Here is a 21,536-nt window from a genome sequence, read left to right as displayed (position 1 = left end):
TATACGCTGAAAAATACAGTACCTAAAAACTCATTAAAGCCTTTTCTCTTAGAGTGACATGCATTATCAGCAAAGATTAATCTGATGAATCTTTAGGTGAGCTTCATTTTTTAAAAATTATCTAAAACATGGTTTTTTAAAAAATTAAAAATACTAACCATGGTTTGCAAACCATGATTCAGATCATGGGGTGTAATGCAAGTCTAGCCAGTTGCGGTTCATTTAATTAACTACAGTATAATTAAAGAGACTGGACCTTACCACCTTGTATGACAAAGTAAAGACATTCTTTTTAAATATATATACTGTGTGTGTGTGTGTGTGTGTGTGTGTGTGTGTGTGTGTGTGTGTGTGTGTGTGTATTAAGATTATCATGATTTGAAATAAAAATAGTAGGGAAATGGGAAAGGGAAAGAAAGGGGAAAAAAAGAAGTGTAGAATAAAATGGGAAAGACAAAAAGGATTGACTTCCACCCTTTTTCTGCACAATAGAATACAATACAAAGTAAAATTACAACTTCAACTTTTTACTTTTACATACTTAGTAATACTAGCCATTTCTATAAACTAATTTAATCAGAAAATCTCATAGCTCCTAGTTCATTTCATTTTCTTCATGCTCGAGCACGAAGTCTAAAAGCTATTTCCAAAGTCTATAATCAAAAATATTCTTAAATGAAAGGAGGGAGGGAAGGAGATATATAGACACAGGGTGATAGATTGATTGCTTCAGATTCTTCAGATCTATAATCTGGGGAAACATTTCCCCTGGTACAGAAAGAATAACAGGCTAAAGAAGTTAATGTTCTTGGAAAGATAGTTTAACGTTAAAAGCTGCCTAAATCATTACAAAAACGATGTTAACTTTCTTTTTCTTTGTCAAATTAATATTTTTTAAAAAAAAATATCCAAACACAATTTTGTGTAAACAGTGTTGAAAATAACCCTCCTTGACAGAGTTTCACGTAATAAAACCAAGGCAGACTTAAAAAAAAAGGGCAGACAAAATTCTTAATTCACGCTAAAAGCTCAAATGAAAGGAAACATATTGGTTGGTATTTTTTTAATATAGTCTGTAAATATTTTATATTCCTCAATCTAGCAATGACACAGATTGTTTTGCTTTTTAAAAACATTGGTTGCTTATTTTCCAACAGGTGTAAAGCGGTCATCGATCATTTCGGTCAAAGAATAAGTGCAAGTTATTTTGTTGTGGAGGATAGTTACCTTTCAGAAAAAATATGCAAAAACGTATCTTACAGGTAAATATCAACACGAGAATAACTAATAGAGCATGCTTACTCAAAAGTAAATCAGACAGACCTAAATTCAGATACATTTTTCATTTCATGTATCCTCATGTTCTGGTTTTAGAAGTCTTAAATTTGTGGATATCCATCTCAGCCTCAACGATTAATTTTGTCAGGTTCTCTGGATTACTGTGAAGTTACTGCAGATTGGTCAGAAAAAAATTATATGTAGACCAATTTCCTCTTGCAGCCTCTACCTATTTACTCGTATGCAGGGGTGGGTTTCAAAAATTTTAGCAAGGGGTTCTCTGCCTGGTTGCTGGGTGGGCATGCCGTGGTGGGCGTGGCCTAGTCAGCCTCCTGCACCACTGAGAGGGGGCCGTTTTTGCCCTCCCCGGGCTCTGGAGGCTTTTCTCGAGCCTCCGGGAGGGTGAAAACGGCCTCCCCAGGCTCTGGAGGCCAGAAACGGGCCCATTTCCGGCCTTCCCGAACTTCCGGTAGGCCCGTTTTTCAGCTTCTGCATGTGCCCCGCACTTACTTGCATCCAAAACGGGCCGCGTGGGAACTTCTGGGAGGGGAGGGGCAGGGTGGGCAGGCCAGCCAAGAGTGGGATTTGGGGGTTCTCCGAACTGCACAGAACCTTAGCGAGAGGTTCTCCCAACCCCCTGCGAACCCCCAGGAGCCCTGGGTTCAAAATTAGTCCTCATTTTAAAAATCAATCTGAAAAAAGGTCCACTAATATATTAAATGTTACGTTCCCTCTCCTAGCATATGGATGGCCCACTTGTTTTTCTTTAGTGTCAAGCATGCATGCAGATATAGGCACAGTCCTGGTCAGAGATTAAAGGTTGGAGCCCAGATAAATATGACATAGACAAGACAGTGATAGGATGGCTTTAATTCTCATATTGTATTTCCCTTCTTGACAAACCTTCACTCCTTGTAAGGTTAAATAAAGGTTTCTCCATCTCATATTTCCATCCCTTTTCTATTAGCAAAAACATCCATAAAACTGGCTGGAATATTTTTGGAGCTGAAGTCCACCGTCTTAATTTTGTCAAGATCGAGAAATGCTACCCTGTTTCCCCAAAAATAAAACTTCCCTGAATAATAAGCCCAATTGGGCTTTTGAGCACATGTGCTAAAATAAGCCCTCCCCGAAAATATTTAACCGCATGCTCAGCTGATCCTCGCCATTTCCTCTGGTTAAGGTTAGGGAGACAAAGCTGGAAATCAGGTAAGACGGCAAGAGGAGTCCCATCTTGCTCCATGTGCCCCAAAATAATAATACCTTCTCAAAAATAAGGCCAAGCGCTTATTTCAGGGTTCAAAAAACTGTAAAACAGGATCTTATTTTCGGGGAAACACAATATGCCAATGGATCCTGCAGTGAGCAGGGGATTGAATAAGATTAAGTCGATCTTAATCATGATACCTACCTGTCTTCTAGTATTTGAGAGGTTGTCATAGAGAAGAGGGGACTGACTTATTCTCCAAAGCACCAGAGGGCAGAACACGAAATAAATGGGTACAAGGTTATTAATGAGAGATCCAACCTAGAAGTAAGGAGAAATTTTCTGACATTGAGATAAATTAATCAGTAGAATAGCTTTTATTTATTTCATATGGTGTAACAGAATTGAGTGGTGCGGTGCCCTAGAGCGAGGAGCTCTCGCCTCACAATCAGCAGGCTGTGAGTTTGATCCTAGGTAGAGGCAGATATTTCTCTCTCCGGGCACAATGAGAATGTGTATCTGCTGAACAGAACTCCGCATTGGTGACAGGAAGGGCATCCGGCCAGTAAACACTCAACTCCATTCATTTGCCCAGACTCCACCCCGCAAGGGATTATGGAGTCGCTAAAAGAAGATGATATGGTGTAACAGAATACAGTATTAACCGTTATTATTTTCGGCTCACATGTTGCTGAGAGATCCTTATGAGATCCACCAGCCAGAATGCCATTTAGTTGTGACAAAGTCACGTAGCCTGGAGTGCACCATGCTGGTCTACATTGCACCCCAAAGGGATAGCTTGCCCGCTGGAATTGTGGATACTCCACCACTAGAGGTTTTCAAGAAGAGACTGGACAGCCATTTGTCCAGAAAGAGAAACCTATGGCACGCAGAGCCCTCTCTGCTGGCACGCGCACTATCGCCCCAGGTCAGATCTCTGTGGCATTTCTTGTGTGAGCTTCCGTTTCCCTGCAAACGACGAAACAGAAGCTCACGAAAGAAAAAGATCTTACCTTTTGCCGCACTGCCAGGGTTGGGATGCCCCGCCTCCCACCAGCCGGCTAGTCATCAGGTCTCTTCTGTGCATGCGCACGTGTGCATTTGTGTATGTTTGCACATGTGCATGTTTGTACATGTCCGTGCATGCACATTTTCATGCATGTCCTCAGAGGCATGCATTCACGTGTTCACACACCTTTCAGTTTGGGCATGCGCGCACACACAGTTTGGGCACTCGGTGTCTAAAAGGTTCGCCATCCCTGGTATAAGGTCTTCTACTTGAGCCAAGGGTTGGACCTCCAAGGTCCCTATTATTCTATCTTCTTGTCAGCACTTCAACCTGCATTTACTCTAGTGCTGACATAAGAAGGAGAAGAGGGGGCAGCTGGCAAGAGGACGCTTGACTTCTCACCTACTTATTTTCCCTGAAGATAATATCCCCTAGGAGATGAGATGGGAGGGGGGACATTCCTGGGAGCTGAAGTAGTAGATATGGGGAGAGTGATTTGGGAAGAGGGCCAATGAGATGCAGAGAATTGGGGAACGGAAAGGGAAGGTTTTGGAGTCAGGAAGTCAGTGTTGGCTACGCCACAATCGGGGACAGGTTGTCGTGCTTAATAAAATGAAAGATTTCTTCAAAGACTATTTGTTTGGAAATGCAATTTATTTTATTTGAGACGACATCGAAACCTGACAGTTCTATTAATAAAATAGCAGGCTTTTGGTTGAAATCCACACAGCTCTTTCTAGCAAGCTCAGGGACATCAATTAGACCTGGAGCCCAAGGAGATAATCCTAGTGCCCTTCCTTGGTCATTGACATGGATAGTCTTAACCATCTGGAAGCCCCACTCGCACTGGGGCTTCTTCTCAACGTTTCCCACTGCCACAGCATCCTTGATGATCTCTTTAGTTCTCCAAGTGGCTTGCACGAAGCAGGAGAAGGCAGTTGGGAGCTTTCAGGGAGCTTTAATCATAGGCACCTACGACAACTTCTGGCTGGCATTTGAATTTCAGCATTGGAATGACTGCGCATTACAGCAGCCGTGGGTAACCGCTTGCACGCTCGCTCTCCGCACAGCGATTCGCTGTTGGAAATAACTTCAAGATGGCTAAACATCACATTCCGTACGGAGTCCTCGGTGTCTTCATTACATTTTGATGGCTATTAAGCAAGCGCTGTAACCTTTATATAAGCTTGATTTGAGTCATTATTAATTTCTTAACTTAAGCAGGGCATATGTGAAAATGTCATTAACCGTGTTCAGACTGCCGAATGTAGAACATTACTTGAATTGGGGCAACGTGTGCTGTTTTTTATGAAAACCAAATGTGGATCCATATGCCTTATTATTATTATTATTATTATTATTATTATTATTATTATTATTATTATTCATTAAACATGAAACTCAGTCAACTGAACATTTAAAAATGCATTACAAATATCATTGACTGGTGCTAATGGTTGATACGGGTTGCTGCCAGCATCCTACATATCAACCAAGTACATTATTATTATTATTATTATTATTATTATTATTATTATTATTATTATTTTATTCATTAAACATGAAACTCCGTCAACTGAACATTTAAAAATGTATGACAAATACCATTGGCTGGCGCTGATGGTTGATAACGGGTACTGCCAGCGCCCTAGGTATTAACCAAGTATCTTCTTAAAATGTACAATGTTCCGAGTAGTGCAGTTTTTTGCAGTTCCGCTGGTGTTATTGCAGGAAGCTGCAATTTGTTGATGTATCTTATAAAATTCTTGGACATGGTACCAAGTGCCCCGATGACAGTGGGTATCACTGTTACATGTTTCATCCATAGCTGTGTAGTTTCGATGGCCAGGTTGCGACATTTTGCTATTTTTTTCCAGTTCTTTTTCTTCAACTTTGGCGTCTCCTGGTACAGCGATATTAATAAATTGTACGTTTTGGTTTTCGACAACTGTGATATCTGGCATGTTGTGTTCCAAATGACGATCCGTCTGTATTCGAAAGTCTCACAAGATCTTCACCTTCTCATTTCTGACAACTTTTTCCACATTATTATTATTATTATTATTATTATTATTGTTGTTGTTATGATGATGATGATGATGATGTTTGATGATGGAGCTTTGCTTATTCGCTTGCAGGCAGATCTCCAGAGCAATTCTCATAACTGATGGATCTATACAGAATAATGAGAGCTCTGATCAGCAGGTGAGCCCACCCACTCGAGCTCATTTCCCCTTTCCTCAGGACCATCTAATATCCCAGATTAATTTTTGTCTAGTTAGTTATTTACAGTGTTTTGTAAAAGTGGATTTGGCTTTGCCAACTCTGGATTCTTTCCTACTTAATAAGAAGGCCTTAGGTCCCAGAACTCAAATTTTGGAAATATTAGTAAACGTTTGATTGGCGGAATATTTGTTAGAAGTAAAAATGGATTCGCATTTGATCCCACTGAATTTTTTTAAAAAAAGTTACTCGTAGATCTCAGTTGATTAGATAAAAAAATGCATGTAGAACTTAGAAGACCAGGTGGTGGCATCTCAAGCTGAAGGAATAATGTCTTCCTGGCTTTTTCACCATGACAACTGGACAAATGGCGGCGCCAAACTGAGGGAAATCTCAGTTGTGACGGAGCATTGCTGAAATTAAACCTTTCTAATCCCTCCCACAGGAACGCGGTGGCTCAGTGGCTAAGACGCTGAGTTTGTCGATCAAAAGGTCGGCAGTTCAGCGGTTCGAATCCCTAGCGCCGCATAACGGGGTGAGCTCCCATTACTTGTCCCAGCTTCTGCCAACCTAGCAATTCGAAAGCACGTAAAAAATGCAAGTAGAAAAATAGGGACCACCTTTGGTGGGAAGGTAACAGTGTTCTGTGCGCCTTTGGTGTTGAGTCATGCCAACCACATGACCACGGAGACGTCTTCGGACAGCGCTGGCTCTTCGGCTTTGAAACGGAGATGAGCACCGCCCCCTAGAGTCAGGAACGACTAGCACATATGTACAAGGGGAACCTTTACCTTTAATCCCTCCCATTTCCTTATGTCAAATGATCTTCTGAAAAGAGTTTCATGCATGGAGGCGTGGCCATACTGTATGCGTGCATGTATGTGTGTATGAGGTATCTATAAGATCTTCTGTTTCCATTCCAGATTTCCATTTTGACTGTCCCACCTCAGGAGAAAGGCCAGCCAGCTGTTTTCCTTGTGGAATTGTGTTCTTCAGCTATGATCTGCATGAAAAATACATGTGAGTAGACCCGGTTTTCCCAGAGGTACTTTTGAACTCGAGATCAGACATGGAAGCCCAGGTTGTTTTATTGATAGGATCGGTACCAGAGATGGAAGAGAAGGAGCTTAAAGAAGAGACGGGATTAGAAGCCCATCTTTACAGTTGTATGCAAATCATGCTTTTATTTGATAGGTTACATTCCAATTGCAGATACTCATTAGTTATGCAACCGACTGTAGCAATCAATGTGATTGATTAGATTAATCTCGATCATCATCATGTTCTTCTTTTAATGACCCCATAATCTCTTGCGGGGTGGAGTATGGGCAACTGAATGGAACTGAGTGTTTACTGGCCAGATGCCCTTCCTGTTGCCAATGCGGAGTTTTCCCCCAGCAGATATATTCTCATTGTACCCAGAGAGAGAAATATCTGACTCTACCTAGGATCGAACTCACAGCCTGCTGATTGTGAGGCGAGAGCTCCACCTGTAGGCCACCGCACCGCTCATTAGGTTAACCTTGATGATTAGATGAATTCACATGTGTATTGAAAATTTATTATAAGGAATGGATAGGATGAAGTTATAAAATGGATCTATAAAATGGATCCCTGGGATTTTGGCAGGGGTATGCTCTCCAAGCTTGTTTCAATTTAGTTTCTGAACGTTTCGTTACCAGACTAAGTAACATCATCAGTAGAATTTTCTTGTGGATTTCTCTTGTTTTGTGGATCCTTTGGATTAAATTAGGGGTGTCCAACCTTGGCAACTTTAAGAACGGAAATCTGAATTCAATGTTGGCTGGGGAATTCTGGGAGTCGAAGTCCAGAAGTCTTAAAGTTACCAAAGTTGGATACCCCTGGATTTAAACAAAGGAGTTTAGTATTTAAAACTGTTATTTCAGCCTTAGTGCCTTTATAAAAACTTTGGGTTCCCAGTGCTCATTGTCAATCAGGGGTGGGTTCTAAATTTTTTTACTACCGGTTCTGTGGGCATGGCTTATTTTGTGGGCGTGGCTTGGTGGGGGGTAATGTGACTGGGTGGGCTTGGCCAACTTTTTCTTTTAACTTTTAAAAACGTTTTTTTCTATAACCTTAAGAGGTTGCAGAAAAAAATGTTTTCAGAAGCCTCTGACGATCCCAGCTGAGCCGCGCGATCATCAGAGGCTTTTTTTAAAAACTTTTAAAAGCATTTTTTTCGGCCGAAGAAGTTGTAGAAAAAGTGCTTTTAAAAGAAAAAAAAAGCCTCTGATGAGGTGGGCAGGGTAAGCGAGTGGCGACCGGGCCGGGGACCGGTTTGGGGGCATGGCCAGCCAATGTTTATTACCGGTTCTCTGATCTACTACAAATTTTTACTACCGGTTCTTGCGAACCGGGAGCAACCCACCACTGTTGTCAATCCTTCACTCCTTTCTTGTTTTTATCGATTGGATTGTGCTCAGTTCAGTCACAATAAAAAAATCGGTCAGGATCAGAATTACCACGCTTAAAACTGCATTGTTGTAAGGACTAGAGTAGAAATTGTTTTGAAAAGAAATAGAAATACTTTTTCGATTTCCCCCTGCTTTCCTATTTGTGGGAATAGTAAGTTACTTACATCCTGCGAATAAGACGTTTATTCCCTCCCTTTGTAGAAATTGTTGTCCCCACTTTTCAGCGAGGTCGCAAAGGGGTGGCCATTTTCCCCCCTTCCTCCCAAAATGCTGCCAGTCCTCGGACTGGAAACTTGGTGGGACTTCCTCCCCCTTTTTGCAACCGACGTTGTAAATTGGGAAAATCTGCTCTTAAGCGTACGATGTCATTCGCCTCATTACTTACCTGCACTTGAATCTCTCTGCCTATTTCGTCCCCCTATTATTAAAATCGTTTTTAATAAGCTTTGGAGAAAAGGCTCTAATTATGTATTTACACTTCAGGTCAACGGGACCGTTAATGCTCATTCATTAGAATGACAGATGGTTATCTTAATTTTTTAAACTCCGTAGGAAGACGCCACAGGATGGGAGCATTTGACACACAGCTCTTTTTTTTTTTTAACCCCTCCTGAATTATAACTGCGCTGCCAAATGAAAGATGCAGGAAAATCCTTGGCAGGAATTCCCAGATGCTTGACTCAGCACAGCTGGTTGGACTCTTAAACTCAGCGTAGGCTGAAGGTTCTCAATCCCAGTAAGGGAGGAAAAAAAAAAACCAGGTGGTCCTTGACTTGCGACCACAGTCGAGCCTAACATTTCTGTTGTTAAGCGAGACATTGAGTGAGTTTTGCCCCATTTTACGATCTTTCTCGCCACAGTTGTTAAGTGAATGCCTGCAGCGGTTAAGTTAGCAACCCGGTTGTTAAACGAATCTGGCTTCTCCATCTGCTGGTCAGAAGGTCGCAAACGGGGATCACGTGACCCTGGGACTCTGCAACCGTCATAAATACGAGCCAGTTGCCAAGGGTCTGAATGTTGGTCACGTAACCGTGGGGGGAGGGGGGTGCTGCAATGGTCGTAAGTGTGAAAAACGGCCCTAAGTCACTGTTTCCAGTGCTGTTGTAACTTTGAATGGCCACTAAGCAAATGGTTGTAAATCAAGGACTACCTGTATTGCTTTTCGGGAAGAAACCATTAAAACAGTTGAGAATATTGCAGAATGGCTGTAGCTGTTCGGTATTCTAACCAGCCACTCTTTTCCCCAATAGCTCCATTTTGTTTTCAATTATTTCACCTGCTCCCATATCTCTAATAGCCCATCAGTATCCTGAACCATTGACCTGTTCTGAGTTTGGGTTTTGCTGATTAGAACAGCTTTGTAGAACAGCGCCCTGCACTTACCTGGCATCCAAAATGGGCTGCGTGAAGACCCCTGGGAGGGGAGGGGCGGAGTCAGCCAGTCCTTGGAACAACCGGTTCGGCGAACCAGATTAAAATTAACATTCTGTTTGCCCCAACCGGCTGAATCCCACACCTGCTACCCTGTTTTCCCCCCAAGGAAGACATCCCCTGATAATAAGCCCAATCGGGCTTTTGAGTGCATGGCAATAAAGCCAAGCGTTTATTTCAGGGTTCAAAAAAATATAAGACAGGGTCTTATTTTCGGGGAAACACGGTAGTATATATTAATGTATAAAAGCAAAAAGTGGTGGCTGTAATGGTATTATCTTCCGCTGTACTAAAAAGAGTCGGAAGTCAACGTTTTTTTAAAAAATTCTCCCCTTTTACTCTACACCAGTGATGGTGGAACATGTGGCACGCGAGCCATAGGTGGCACGCGGAGCCATATTGGTGGGCACGCGAGCTCAGCTTATTTTCAGGCCTTCTGGGCCCACCGGAAGTAGGGAAACAGGCAGTTTCCGGCCTTCAGAGGACCTCGGGGGTGGGGGGAAGGCCCGTTTTTCACTCTCCCCAGACTCCAGAGCCTTTCTAGGAGCCTGGGGAGGGCAAAAACAGCCTTCCGGTCCTGCCAGAAGTCAGCAAACAGGATGTTTCCAGCCTCCAGAGGGCCTCGGGGGGGGGGGGATGGGGAAGGCCATTTTCACCCTCCCCAGACTTCTAGAAAGGCTCTGGAGCTTGGGGAGGGCGAAAAATGGGCTCACCATACCATCGCATGCCAAAAGTGGGGGGAGTGCAGGCGGGCAGGGCGCATAGAATTATGGGTGTGGACACACATGCGCACAACACCCCCTCGCGCTTCCCCCCCCCCGCTTTTGGCATGCAATGGCAAAAAGGTTAGCCGTCACTGCTCTACACTCTCTCTTCTTTCCTTTTTCCTCCCTTAGTTTCCCCTTTTTTCATTCTCCTTTGTATTTTATATTATGACAAACTAATAAAAAAAAATGTGAATCCTGAACCAGTAAATGGTCCTAAATAGGATGGAGGGGAAGAAATTGCCTTCAGGTTGTCCTATGTTCCCCAATCGTGTTGCTGCCTCTCTATTTTTCCTCCTTGGCCTCATTTTAGCATAAAAATTCAGGACCTGTTATTAATATGTGGTAATTAGATCTCTAATCAATATACTTTGTTCTTCTGGATTCCAGCCAGATAGAGAGGATTAGATAACTTTCAAGAAAGGTCCTTCATCCTTAGCTTTCCTTCTTTCTTTCCTTCCTCCTCTTCCTCCAAACCTTTTAAGAAAAAACATACAGTTTTGAATGCTGTGTGGTGAGTCATCATACAGTTTTGGTCACCACACTATAAAAAAGATGTTGACACTCTAGAAAAAATGCAGAGAAGAGCAACCAAGATGATTAGGGGACTGGAGGCTAAAACATATGATGAACGGTTGCAGGAACTGGGCACGGCTAGTCTAGTGAAGAGAAGGACCATGATAGCATAACATTCTCAGAGATTCTTCCCATCTTGCTTACAATCTTTTTTGGACTGCTGCCTTCTGGCAGAAGATACAGAACAAATAAAACTCGGACCACACGTTTTGTGAATAGTTTTTAATCCCAGAGCAATAATTGCATTCAACAATGAACTAAAGGGAGTTGAGTTGAGTCATCAGTGACTGTTGGACAGCATTACTTGGTCTGTTGTGTGGATGTTTGGGTGGTTCAGGGGCGGGGAATTTGTGGTGGGTGGGAGTATGTTTGGGGATTGTTATGTGTGTTGGGTCTGGTCTTTGGGTGTTAAGTGAATTTCGTTGTGTGGATATACTGTGTATACACGTACAATGACAATAAAGTTAAACTTAACTTAAAACTTTAACTTAGCAGTGTTCCAGTGTTTAAGGGGCTGCCACAGAGAGGAGGGGGTCAACCTATTTTCCAAAGCACCTGAAGGCCAGACAAGGAATAATGGATGGAAACTGAACAAGGAGAGATTCAACCTGGAAATAAGGAGAACTTTTCTGACAGTGAGAACAATCAAGCAACGGAACAGAAGTTGCCTTCGGAAGTTGTGGGACCTTCATCACTGGAAGCTTTCAAGAAGAGCTGCCATCTGTCAGAAATGGTGTAGGGTCTCCTGCTTGATTGCGGGGGGCGGCGGTTGGACTAGATGACCTACAAAGGTCCCTTCCAACTCTGTTAATCTGTTACAGATTAACTGTTACAACGCCAAGTCGCTGTTGCTTTTGGAGAAGCAGAAGTTAAGATATTGGTGTGACCCTTTCGAGACACAAAAGTGTAACGATTCTACTTCTATCACAAGAACCTGCCCTGACATTGAAACCTGTAGATCACATGGCTTCCAACAGGCAACCTGTCGCCTTCACTTGCATGGCTTCCAAGCAGGCTGGGCTTCAACCCAAATCGTTGCAAGTCGTCAAAACATTCAAATAATTGAAATCGGGCAATTCATGGATCCACACACGCTTGGCTCTTGATTCAACCGAGATCCATCTCTTCCACCAGGCCTACAATCCTCAACGGTTGCTGTTTAACCCTTCTTTGTTCATTTTTGTGTGTGTATGTGTGTGTGTTTTTTTTTTGGGGGGGGGGGCTTCTGTATCGTCGTTGGTCACCTTGAGCTTTCATTACCAATAGCAAGACAGGATATCAATCGAGCGAATGAATCGGCGCCTTGAATAACCGCTTTGCTCTTCCGTTCTTTTCACAGATTTGGTTCATTTGACCTGTCCTTCCATTCAAACCGCTAAAGAAGATTTGACACACGTAGTGGAGCAGTTATTCAGTGTTGCAGAAACAGGTGAAGTGGCGGGGGGGGGGGCAATTTAAGATTAAACGAAAATGAAGATTTGCCATTTTTCTTCCCATTCAAGGCGCCTGATACCCATTCTGTAATCATCATCTGGCTAAATGATTCCCCCACCCCACCCCCTTTTCTGCCAAATGTGTGTCCCTGTATTTTTTTTTTCCCAAGTGCGAAGGGGGCATGAAGGTTTCAAATCTTTCCCCCCAAAACATTTCGCCATCTCTAAGGCAGGGCTGGACAGCTATGACCCCTTTACGACTTGTGGACTTCAACTCCCAGAATTCCTGTGCCAGCCATTGAAAATTGAATACGAACCAGTTGCCAAGCATCCAAATTTTGGTCACATGACCAACAGAAATGATCATAAAGTGTGAAAAACTGTCATAAGTCACTTTTTTTCAGTGATGTAACTTCAAACAGTCTCAAAATCAAATTCGTTGCCACCACATGACGTTTTGCAGCGTGTTTCTCCTTCGCGGAGCTGGGGTGGGTGTGACCTGCGTGTGACGCATCTGGCCCATGGGCCGCCAGTTTGACACCCCTGCTCTAAATGAACTGTTGTAAATCAAGGATTACTTGTAATGCAGATTTCAAAAGATCCTCAGTATCAGTTCATCAAGGAGGAGAAGGAGAAAGGGAGGGGAAAGACGAGTAGGAGAGAAGGCTAGAAGGGGGGAAGAAGAGAGGAGTGGGGGAAGGGAAGAGGAAGTAGAAAAGAGAAGGAGAGGAAGAACGAAGAAAGTAGGAGGAGAAAGAGGAAGGAAGAGAAGGGGAGGAGAAGAAGAAAGGTTGTGGTAAAATAAAGAAGGGTAAATGGTAAAAGAGCAGCCCCAAAAAAGTAAAAATGAAAAATGAAAGTTAAAAGATAAGATGAATGAAAAATGATGGATAAATGACTGTACATGTAAATGTGCTTATGAGAAATAAAAATAAAAATGTTTTTGGAAAAAAAAAGAGGAGGAAGAGGGAGGAGGAGGAAGAAGAAGGAAGGAGGAGGAGGAAGGAAGGAGGAGGAGGAGGAAGAAGAAGAGGAAGAAGAAGAAGAAGAAGAAAAGAAGAAGAAGAAGAAGAGGAAGAGGAAGAAGAAGAAGAAGAAGAAGAAGAAGAAGAAGAAGAAGAAGAAGAAGAAGAAGAAGAAGAAGAAGAAGAAGAAGAAGAAGAAGAAGAAGAAAGTTTTCTACTACTCTATTATCACTAGCAGAGAGTTGAAATAAACCTTGGTAGATCCTTTGCTTCAAACAAACCTTCTCAAACTTAAATTTTCTAACTTTTAACTGTGATCAAGAACTACCAGAGCCTAGACAGAAGGGGGAAAAAAAAAAGCTAGGCTGCCTCTGAACATTTGCCTTCCCTTCTCTTTCCTCCCGGCTTCCCCTCCCCTTTCTTTCTTAGCATTAATCTTAATGTTTAAAATGGTCTAGTTTTGAAGTGATGTATTGTTTAGAAGCTGCCCGGAGTTCGTTCAGAGGAAGCCTCTGATCAGGAGAGTCCTCAGGTGCACTGAGGCACTGAGAAGGTAGTTTTCACTGACACATAGGCCTTTTTATCATCAAGATGAGGTAGTAGTCGTATTTTAATTAAAATGTCAGAACAAATACTGTTGGAGTTATTGAAAATGAATCACCAGATAAAGCGAGCACTGGGCCATGGCAGGTCAGAGAAGCAAAGTCACCTAAAGGAAGAGGACTTTATTCATTTTCCTGCCTAAATTATGAAGAAGTAACTTTAAAAAAAAAAAAGGAGCAGTAGGAACTTTTAATAATATTCGAGAAAGGGCTCCATTCTCTCCTGGCGGACGGACCCTCCCAAACGATACGAGAAAAAATGAACTATTATTTTTGTGAACAGTTGTTTCAAGATTACAGGCAACAATTTGTTCACAGGCACAAATAAGACTGGATAATCTCCCTCGTTGCCTGCTAGATGCTCTACCCCACCTATCTTTTTTAAAAAAGATTAATAATAATAATATAAATTATATAATATATAATTATAATATTATACTATAATGATATATTATTATATGAGTTTCATGTTTAATGAATAATATAATAATGATGATGATGATGATGGCAGCAACCCATATCAACCATTAGCGCCAGTCAATGGTATTTGTAATACATTTTAAAATGTTCAGTTGACTGAGTCTCATGTTTAATGAATAAAAGAGATAATAATAATAATACCACCACCATTGGCATTGACAAATTTGCCATCAGTCAATTGCAAAAGGCAGCTTTCCTTGGAACTGCTCCCATCCTGCGACCATATCTGTAACACCATCAAACATCCAGATTTGCTGATCCCAGGTCCTTGGTAAGGAAGGTCTTGATAGGTAGACAAAAATGTCAAACCTAGTCTGAACATCTGGCTGACTGTGCAATGATGATGATGATGATGATGATGATGATGATGATGATGATGATTTATACCTGTAATACTATCAGGCAACATCTATCTATCCCATGTCCTTGGGAAGAACATGGAGAGTTGGATAAAAATCTGGTCTAAAGATCTAAATGACAGTGTGACCACCCACCACGATCATCGTCATCATTGCAGTAGGCGCCTTGGGTGCGATCCCAAAACAACTGGAGCACCACTCGGTCACCATCGTCATTGACAAAATCACCTTCGGTCAGTTGCAAAAGGCAGTTTTGCTCAGAACCGTTTACATCCTCCAGCGATACTTTGAAACACCATCAAACGTCCACACCTGCCTATCCCAGGTCCCAGGGAAGGATTCGATAGACGTACACAAAAAAAAAAAATGCCAAATCCAGTCTGAACACCTGGCTGACTGTGCGATGAACCATAATAATGAAAAAAAAGAAGAAGATAGGAATCTGAGTTGTTGCGAAACAAAGATGCCGTCTCTCTCTTAGCCTTGCAAAGTTCCTCCCGAGATGGCAGAAAATGTTAGTGGACTACAATAATTTAGCTTGTCTTCTGATAAATGGAAGTTCTCAAAACTGGCCCTACCCACAGGGCAGCCGATTTGTCTGCGCAGACTCTTTAAATTCCATATTGTTCTCCTGCAAGGGTCCCCAACCTCTGATCCGTGGCCCAGTGACCCTTTGGGAACTGGGCTGCACAAGCAGCAGGCGAGCACATGAACACGCAAAGCTCCATTTGCACAAGTTGAGACTCTATGAAAGAGTGCAGAGAAGAGCAACCAGAATGATTAGGGGACTGGAGGCTAAAACATACGATGAACTGTTGCAGGAACGGGCATGGTTAGTCTAGTGAAGAGAAGGACCAGGGGAGACATGATAGCAGTTTTCCAATATTTGAGGGGCTGCCACAGAGAGGAGGGGGTCAAGCTATTTTCCAAAGCACCCAAAGGCCAGACAAGGAATAATGTATGGAAACTGATCAAGGAGAGATTCAACCTGGAAATAAGGAGGAATTTTCTGACAGAACAATCAACCCATGGAAGAGCTTGTCTTCAGAAGTTGTGGGAGCTTCATCACTGGAAGCATTCAAGAAGAGCCTGGGCTGCCATCTGTCAAAAATGCTGTAGGGTCTCCTGCTTGGTTGAGGGGGAAGGTTGGACTAAATGACCTACAAAGGTCACTTCCATCTGTCAGAAATGGTGTAGGGCAGTGATGGCTAACCTTTTCGGCATGGAGTGCCAAAACTGGAGCGTATGTGTGCACGCATGCCAGAGCGCTGGAACCCAGAAGAGAGCAGCTGACTGGTGTGCATGCGTGCGGCAGCCAGCTGCTCTTCCGTGTTCCATTGCATGTATGCGTGGCGGACAGATAGTCTTCGCAGAAGAGGGCAGCTGTCTGGTGTGCATGCACGCTGGACCAGCTGTCCGATGTGCATGCGTGTGACGGAACCCGGAAAAGCAGCTGGCGACAGCATGTGTGCCCACACAGAGGGGGGTGGGTTGGACTAGATGATCTACAAGGTCCCTCCCAACTCTGTTAATCTGTTAAGTGGCGGGCACATGTGAAAACCATCCCCTCCCTCTCCCCCCCCTCCTCCCCGTGCTGCCATCACTGGTCCGCAGAGTCAGAAATGTTTGCTATCTTCTCTTCCTTTAAAGAGAATCCCCAATGCTTTGCTTTTCACATTTTGCTGAAGTCTTCCAAGTTTCAGTTCCTTTGAGAGTTTTGGATGCTAAGACCAGTTGCCCTGTTGTTTCAGAAGGGGAAGATGAAGGAGAAGGAACCAAACCTCAGGTTCTCTGGTCCGTGTATTTCAACATGAGGGATTCCTCCAGCGTTGACAGGGCTTCGTATGACAATTTGCCCTCCAACATGTACGTTTGTTCTGGGCCAGATGGGGCACTCGGGAATGACTGTGCTGTCAAACAGGTAAATCATTCACTTTTCTGGGTAAGGTAGGAATATAGATGACTTAAGGCAAGCAAGTTCTCTCAGGCCAAATAGATATCAGGTATTTTGGGGGGGAGAAAAAAAAAACAATAGTAATTTAAAATACCTCGCATGTATATTCCCTTGCTTACACTGTTTAAAAATAAATGGTGACTAGATTTACTTGTATTCTCATACAAAACCACACATTAAAGAAGCTTCAAGCATATTTATATGCTCTGAGCCGATCAACTTTTCCCTTTGAGTCTCCCTTCTTTTGATATCAGTTGGATTTAAAATCTATGGCATTGTGTTCATACTTCTTTAAATTGTTCCCTGTCTTTTTAACACAGGGGTGAGCTACTTATAGCCCAGAGTCTATAAGTAACTCACTTAAAATCTTCTGCTGACAGTGTATTCAGGTAAAAACTAGCCTGACAGCTCGGCAGCCTAGGAGGGAACAAAAAGTATGGCTGGGAGGGAGGGAAGAAGGAAAGGAAGGAAGGGAAGGAGGGAGGGAAGGAGTGGAAGGAGGGAGGGAGGGAAGGAAGGGGGAGGGAAGGAAGGAAAGGAGGGAGGGAGAGGAAGGAGGGAGGGAGGGAGTGGAAGGAGGGAGGGAGGGAAGGAAGGGGGAGGGAAGGAAGGAAAGGAGGGAGGGAGAGGAAGGAGGGAGGGAAGGAGTGGAAGGAGGGAGGGAGGGAAGGAAGGGGGAGGGAAGGAAGGAAAGGAGGGAGGGAGAGGAGGGAGGGAAGGAGTGGAAGGAGGGAGGGAGGGAAGGAAGGAAAGGAGGGAGGGAGAGGAAGGAGGGAGGGAGGGAAGGAAGGGGGAGGGAAGGAAGGAAAGGAAGGAAGGAAGGAAAGGAGGGAGGGAGGGAGTAGAAGGAGGGGGAGGGGAGGAAGGAGGGAGGGAAAGGAAGGAAGGAAAGGAGAAGCAAGGAAGCAAGGAAGGAAGGGGAGAGAGAGAGAAAGAACTGGGTCAAAGCATCTGGATGCTAAATTGCATTGGCCACCATTTATTGTAAAACCTATTTGTGATTTGATAAAATAACAATATTGCAGGGGAGGGGACCCAGCTAAAATGAAAGATTGCCAAGGAGCCCCCCCGAGATTTCCAAAATAATATATTGGTTTTCCGACAGGCCGAAGCCATCTTTCAAGAAATGTTCCCCAGTGAAGAATTCTGTCCCCCACCTCCAAATCCAGAAGATATCATCTACGATGGAGATGGAACTACGCCAGAAGATCCCGGGTTCAGCAATCCATCGGAAGGCAAGACAGAGAAGGTGCCCGAGAAGAACCTTGAAGAAGAACCTCCTGAGGAATGAGGCAGCGAGAAGGCCAGAATCGAAGCCACGTGGCGCCAAGACTCTGAGCAGAGTTCCAACAGTTGTCGTGCATCATGTGTAACTCCAGGAATTTGGGTGGGGCCTTTGCGGAGTTGGTTTAATAGACTTGAATTGAGTTGGGAATATATGAAGGGCCTTCCTGTCATTGGGTTAAAAAAAAGTATTACATGCTTGACTCATTTCTCCTAGAAACTCATGTCAATATCTTGTAAATAAAGCTTTCCAACCTTCGGTGCCAATTAGGCTAGTTGGCCAAAGTCAACAGTAGCTCCATATGTCACTTGGCTTGTTTTCGAAAGAAGGGCAAACTGATTCCCAGGCGTTCCCTCCTCCCCAGTCCCCTCTTGTTGGGAACATATGTCTTCTGTTACGGCACAAATTCTTCTTCCCGAAAGAAACACTTTTCAATATTACACGATTCCCGTTCGGCTTGCTGTACAGAATAATCTCTGAAATGGCTTTAAAACTCATTGTCTTAAAACTCAGTAAAATTGCGTAATAAAGTAGATAAGCGCAGCTTTCTTGGAAATGGTGGAGTTGGTCGCATTTTTAAACATTCAAACACTTGTGCATTCAATTTTGCTACCAGCCAGTTTTGAATCGTTGCATAAAGAATGTTCTAGAACAGTGATGGCTAACCTTTTTGCCGTTGTGTGCCAAAAGTGGGAGGGGGGGGCGCCCGGGGGGGGCATGCATGCATGTGCCCACACCCATAATTCAATGTGCCCTGCCCCCTATCCATGTGTGTGCGACATCCCCCCCTCCACGGTTCCCCCACTTTTGGCACGCGATGGCACGGTGGGACTGGATGTCCTGTCTTTTGCTCTCCCCAGGCTCCAGAGGCTTTCTTGGAGCCTGGGGAGGGTGAAAACAGCCTTCCCCACCCCTCCAGAGGCCGGAAACAGCCCGTTTCCCAACTTCTGGTGGGCCCGGAAGGCCTGAAAATCAGCTGGCCGGCATACATATGCGCGCTGCAGCTGACCTAGGGCAAAACTCGCATGGCCAGAGATAATGGCTCCGCGTGCCATCTGTGGCACGGGTGCCATAGGTTCGCCATCACGGTTCTACAACCATTGTATCTCCCCCCCCCTTTATGAATTGCGTACAAATATGCTAAAAAGGGCAACTTGGTTTGGCAAAAGGAAGGAGGACAAGCAAAGCATGTTAGACAGGTACGGCTCAAAAGATGATGCTCTTTTTTTTTTCCCCAAAGGAGTCATTTATCTGTAGGATAATTAATCATGTTAAAGAAAGATAAGGTTAATTGAATTTTTTAACGAGTGGCGGTGTTATCCTTCAAGCCCGTTGAAGTTCATTCAATATTCACACCTTTTTATTCCCCTGCTGCTGAAGTGATCCAGTAGAAAAATGAATCCTTTTCAGCAATATTTCTAAAATAAAAACCTGTTATTTATGAGCAAACGTCTTGAGGAGGGCCTGCCACACACCTTGGCTGAGGGAGGTGGTTTCGCCACCTGTGGGTACCACCCAGAGGTGCTATTAAGCAGGTTCTGACCAGTTCTGGAGAACAGGTAGCGGGAAATTTTGAGTAGTTCGGAATACCGGTAAATGCCACCTCTGACTGGCCCCGCCCCCATCTACTCTCTGCCTCCCGAGTCTCAGCTGATCAGGAGGAAATCATGATTTTGCAGTAACCTTCCCCTGGAGTAGGGTGGAAATGAAGATTTTACAGTATCTTTCCCCTGCCACCCCCACCAAGCCACGCCCACAGAACCGGTAGTAAAAATTTTTTGAATCCCATCACTGGTACCACCATATTTGGGGATGAAGCAGAAGAAGGCAAGAAAGATGCAACCTTCTTGTACATTGAAACAAAACAACCACTTCACAAACACGTGGCACGACATAGAAGCACAAACCCATCAGGACAAAATTCAGCAGTCCATCTGCGTTTGAAAGGGAGAAAGGCCACTCTTTCGAAGACAGCAAAGTCCACATTCTGGATAGAGAGGACCAGAGGGGTAAAAGAGGCTATTTATGTTAACATTTAAGCAGCCCTCTCTTAACAGAGGGGGGAGGGATAAGACACTCCCTATCTCCTGTCTACAACATAGTCCTTTCAGCAGTTCCAAGAAGATTCCACAACCAATTGCACACTGATTCAGGTTACTCTGGGGGCATAGATAAACACCCAAGTGCCCTCGAGCTCTCAGGGAGAGTGCTAATGACCAGATGACTGCAAAGCAATATGATCCTTCCAACCCCCCATCTCATCTCGTCAGAACTAATCCTTCCATCACCCTCACCATCCTGCTGGAATCGATGAAGCTTCTTGGATTAGAAGCGAAACTACTACTGCTTCTTACTCAAGGGAAAAAGCAGTTAGGTTGCCTTTTGAAAAAGCGCCTTTGAGATGCAACCATCATTTTGCTCTGACCATCTAAATTTAAAAAGTGGTTGTCCCAAAGCAACCTTCCCTAATTTCCCAGGTAAACGATTCACATTGAGCAACATGATCTGCTATTTAGCTTAGAAGCCACCTGAGATGGACTGTAGAGAAAGGGATAGGAAGAAAAGAGAACCCAACAGTGTGGAGAAATACAAAGGGATGGGAGAAACTGAAGCAAAAGGGACAGAAAGAGAGGAGGTTATTAAAGAAAGGGATTGGTTGAAAGATGTCTTGGTCTCGCCTTCCATCAGTTGATGGCCTTCAATTCCAGAAGCCTATTCAGAAATGAGGACATCTCCTTGCTTAGAATGTGCAACAATATGGAGTCTCCATGGATGAATATAAATCAATACGGTAGTGAAGTAACTTCATATAAACAGTTCTTGACTTGATCTGTCCCCGTCCACACACACAAACACAGCCAGCTGAGGGTTAAGGAAACACTTTGGAACACACCCAATTTCTTTATCTCCAACTTGGCAGCGATAGACACACCATCTGCCAAGTGCCTTTATTTTCACAGAAAAACAGAAAGATAAATACTCAGCTTCCAAATGTCCGACAATAAATATTTCTCTCAGCAGTTCCGAACGAGGCTTTAGTGACTATCCAAGGTTAGTTTTGTTCGTCACAAGGATCACTGACCACCACCCTCTATTATATAGTCTCTGGGGTGTGGTCCAGTGACTCAGTTCTAATCCCTAGCACGCCTCCTGAACTGCTGCAATCGTTTATCACGCCTTTGGAGGCGTACGTCCAGGAATGATGTTTCTCCATCACTCTGATCCGAGCCACCTGTCTCCCTGCTAATCTCCTCTCCCTCGGCCGGCACCTGAGACAATGCCAGGGGGAGGGGCCTGGAGAGGGAGGCCTGGCTGACTCCTCTTCCTCATGCTCGGAGCTTTCTTCCTCTGATGGGACAGGCTCAGAGGGCGGGGCCACAACATGACTTACAACCGGTCACCTAACAACAGACTGACCTGTTTATAACCTGGATTTGAAGTTCTGATGGTCAGGCCCCTCCCCTCCTGCAATCATGTTTGGGCATTGAGCAACGGACACATGGCGATTTGTAACATCTGCAGTCATGTGACTTAA

The 21,536-nt window shown here is 43.9% G+C and overlaps 1 protein-coding gene across 1 annotated transcript in view; it reads left to right on the top strand.

Annotated features, from left to right (window-relative positions):
* Positions 1 to 18,518, top strand: part of CHM (CHM Rab escort protein) — an 89,076-nt gene extending 70,558 nt beyond the window's left edge. Inside the window, exons 10-15 of the mRNA XM_070952129.1 lie at positions 1,158 to 1,262; positions 5,633 to 5,699; positions 6,641 to 6,737; positions 12,263 to 12,352; positions 16,514 to 16,683; positions 17,822 to 18,518. Coding sequence (XP_070808230.1) covers positions 1,158 to 1,262; positions 5,633 to 5,699; positions 6,641 to 6,737; positions 12,263 to 12,352; positions 16,514 to 16,683; positions 17,822 to 18,007 — 715 coding nt within the window. The 3' untranslated portion in view covers positions 18,008 to 18,518. The remainder of the gene's footprint in view (positions 1 to 1,157; positions 1,263 to 5,632; positions 5,700 to 6,640; positions 6,738 to 12,262; positions 12,353 to 16,513; positions 16,684 to 17,821) is intronic.
* The last annotated feature ends 3,018 nt before the right edge of the window (positions 18,519 to 21,536 follow it).

Source organism: Pituophis catenifer, unplaced genomic scaffold, assembly GCF_029215685.1.
Source record: "Pituophis catenifer annectens isolate HBS135680 unplaced genomic scaffold, rPitCat1.0.hap2 SCAF_11, whole genome shotgun sequence".
NCBI classification, from domain to species: Eukaryota; Metazoa; Chordata; class Lepidosauria; order Squamata; family Colubridae; genus Pituophis; species Pituophis catenifer.
The sequence above is the reverse complement of the archived record's forward strand: the minus strand, read 5'-3'. Positions and strand labels throughout refer to the sequence as shown.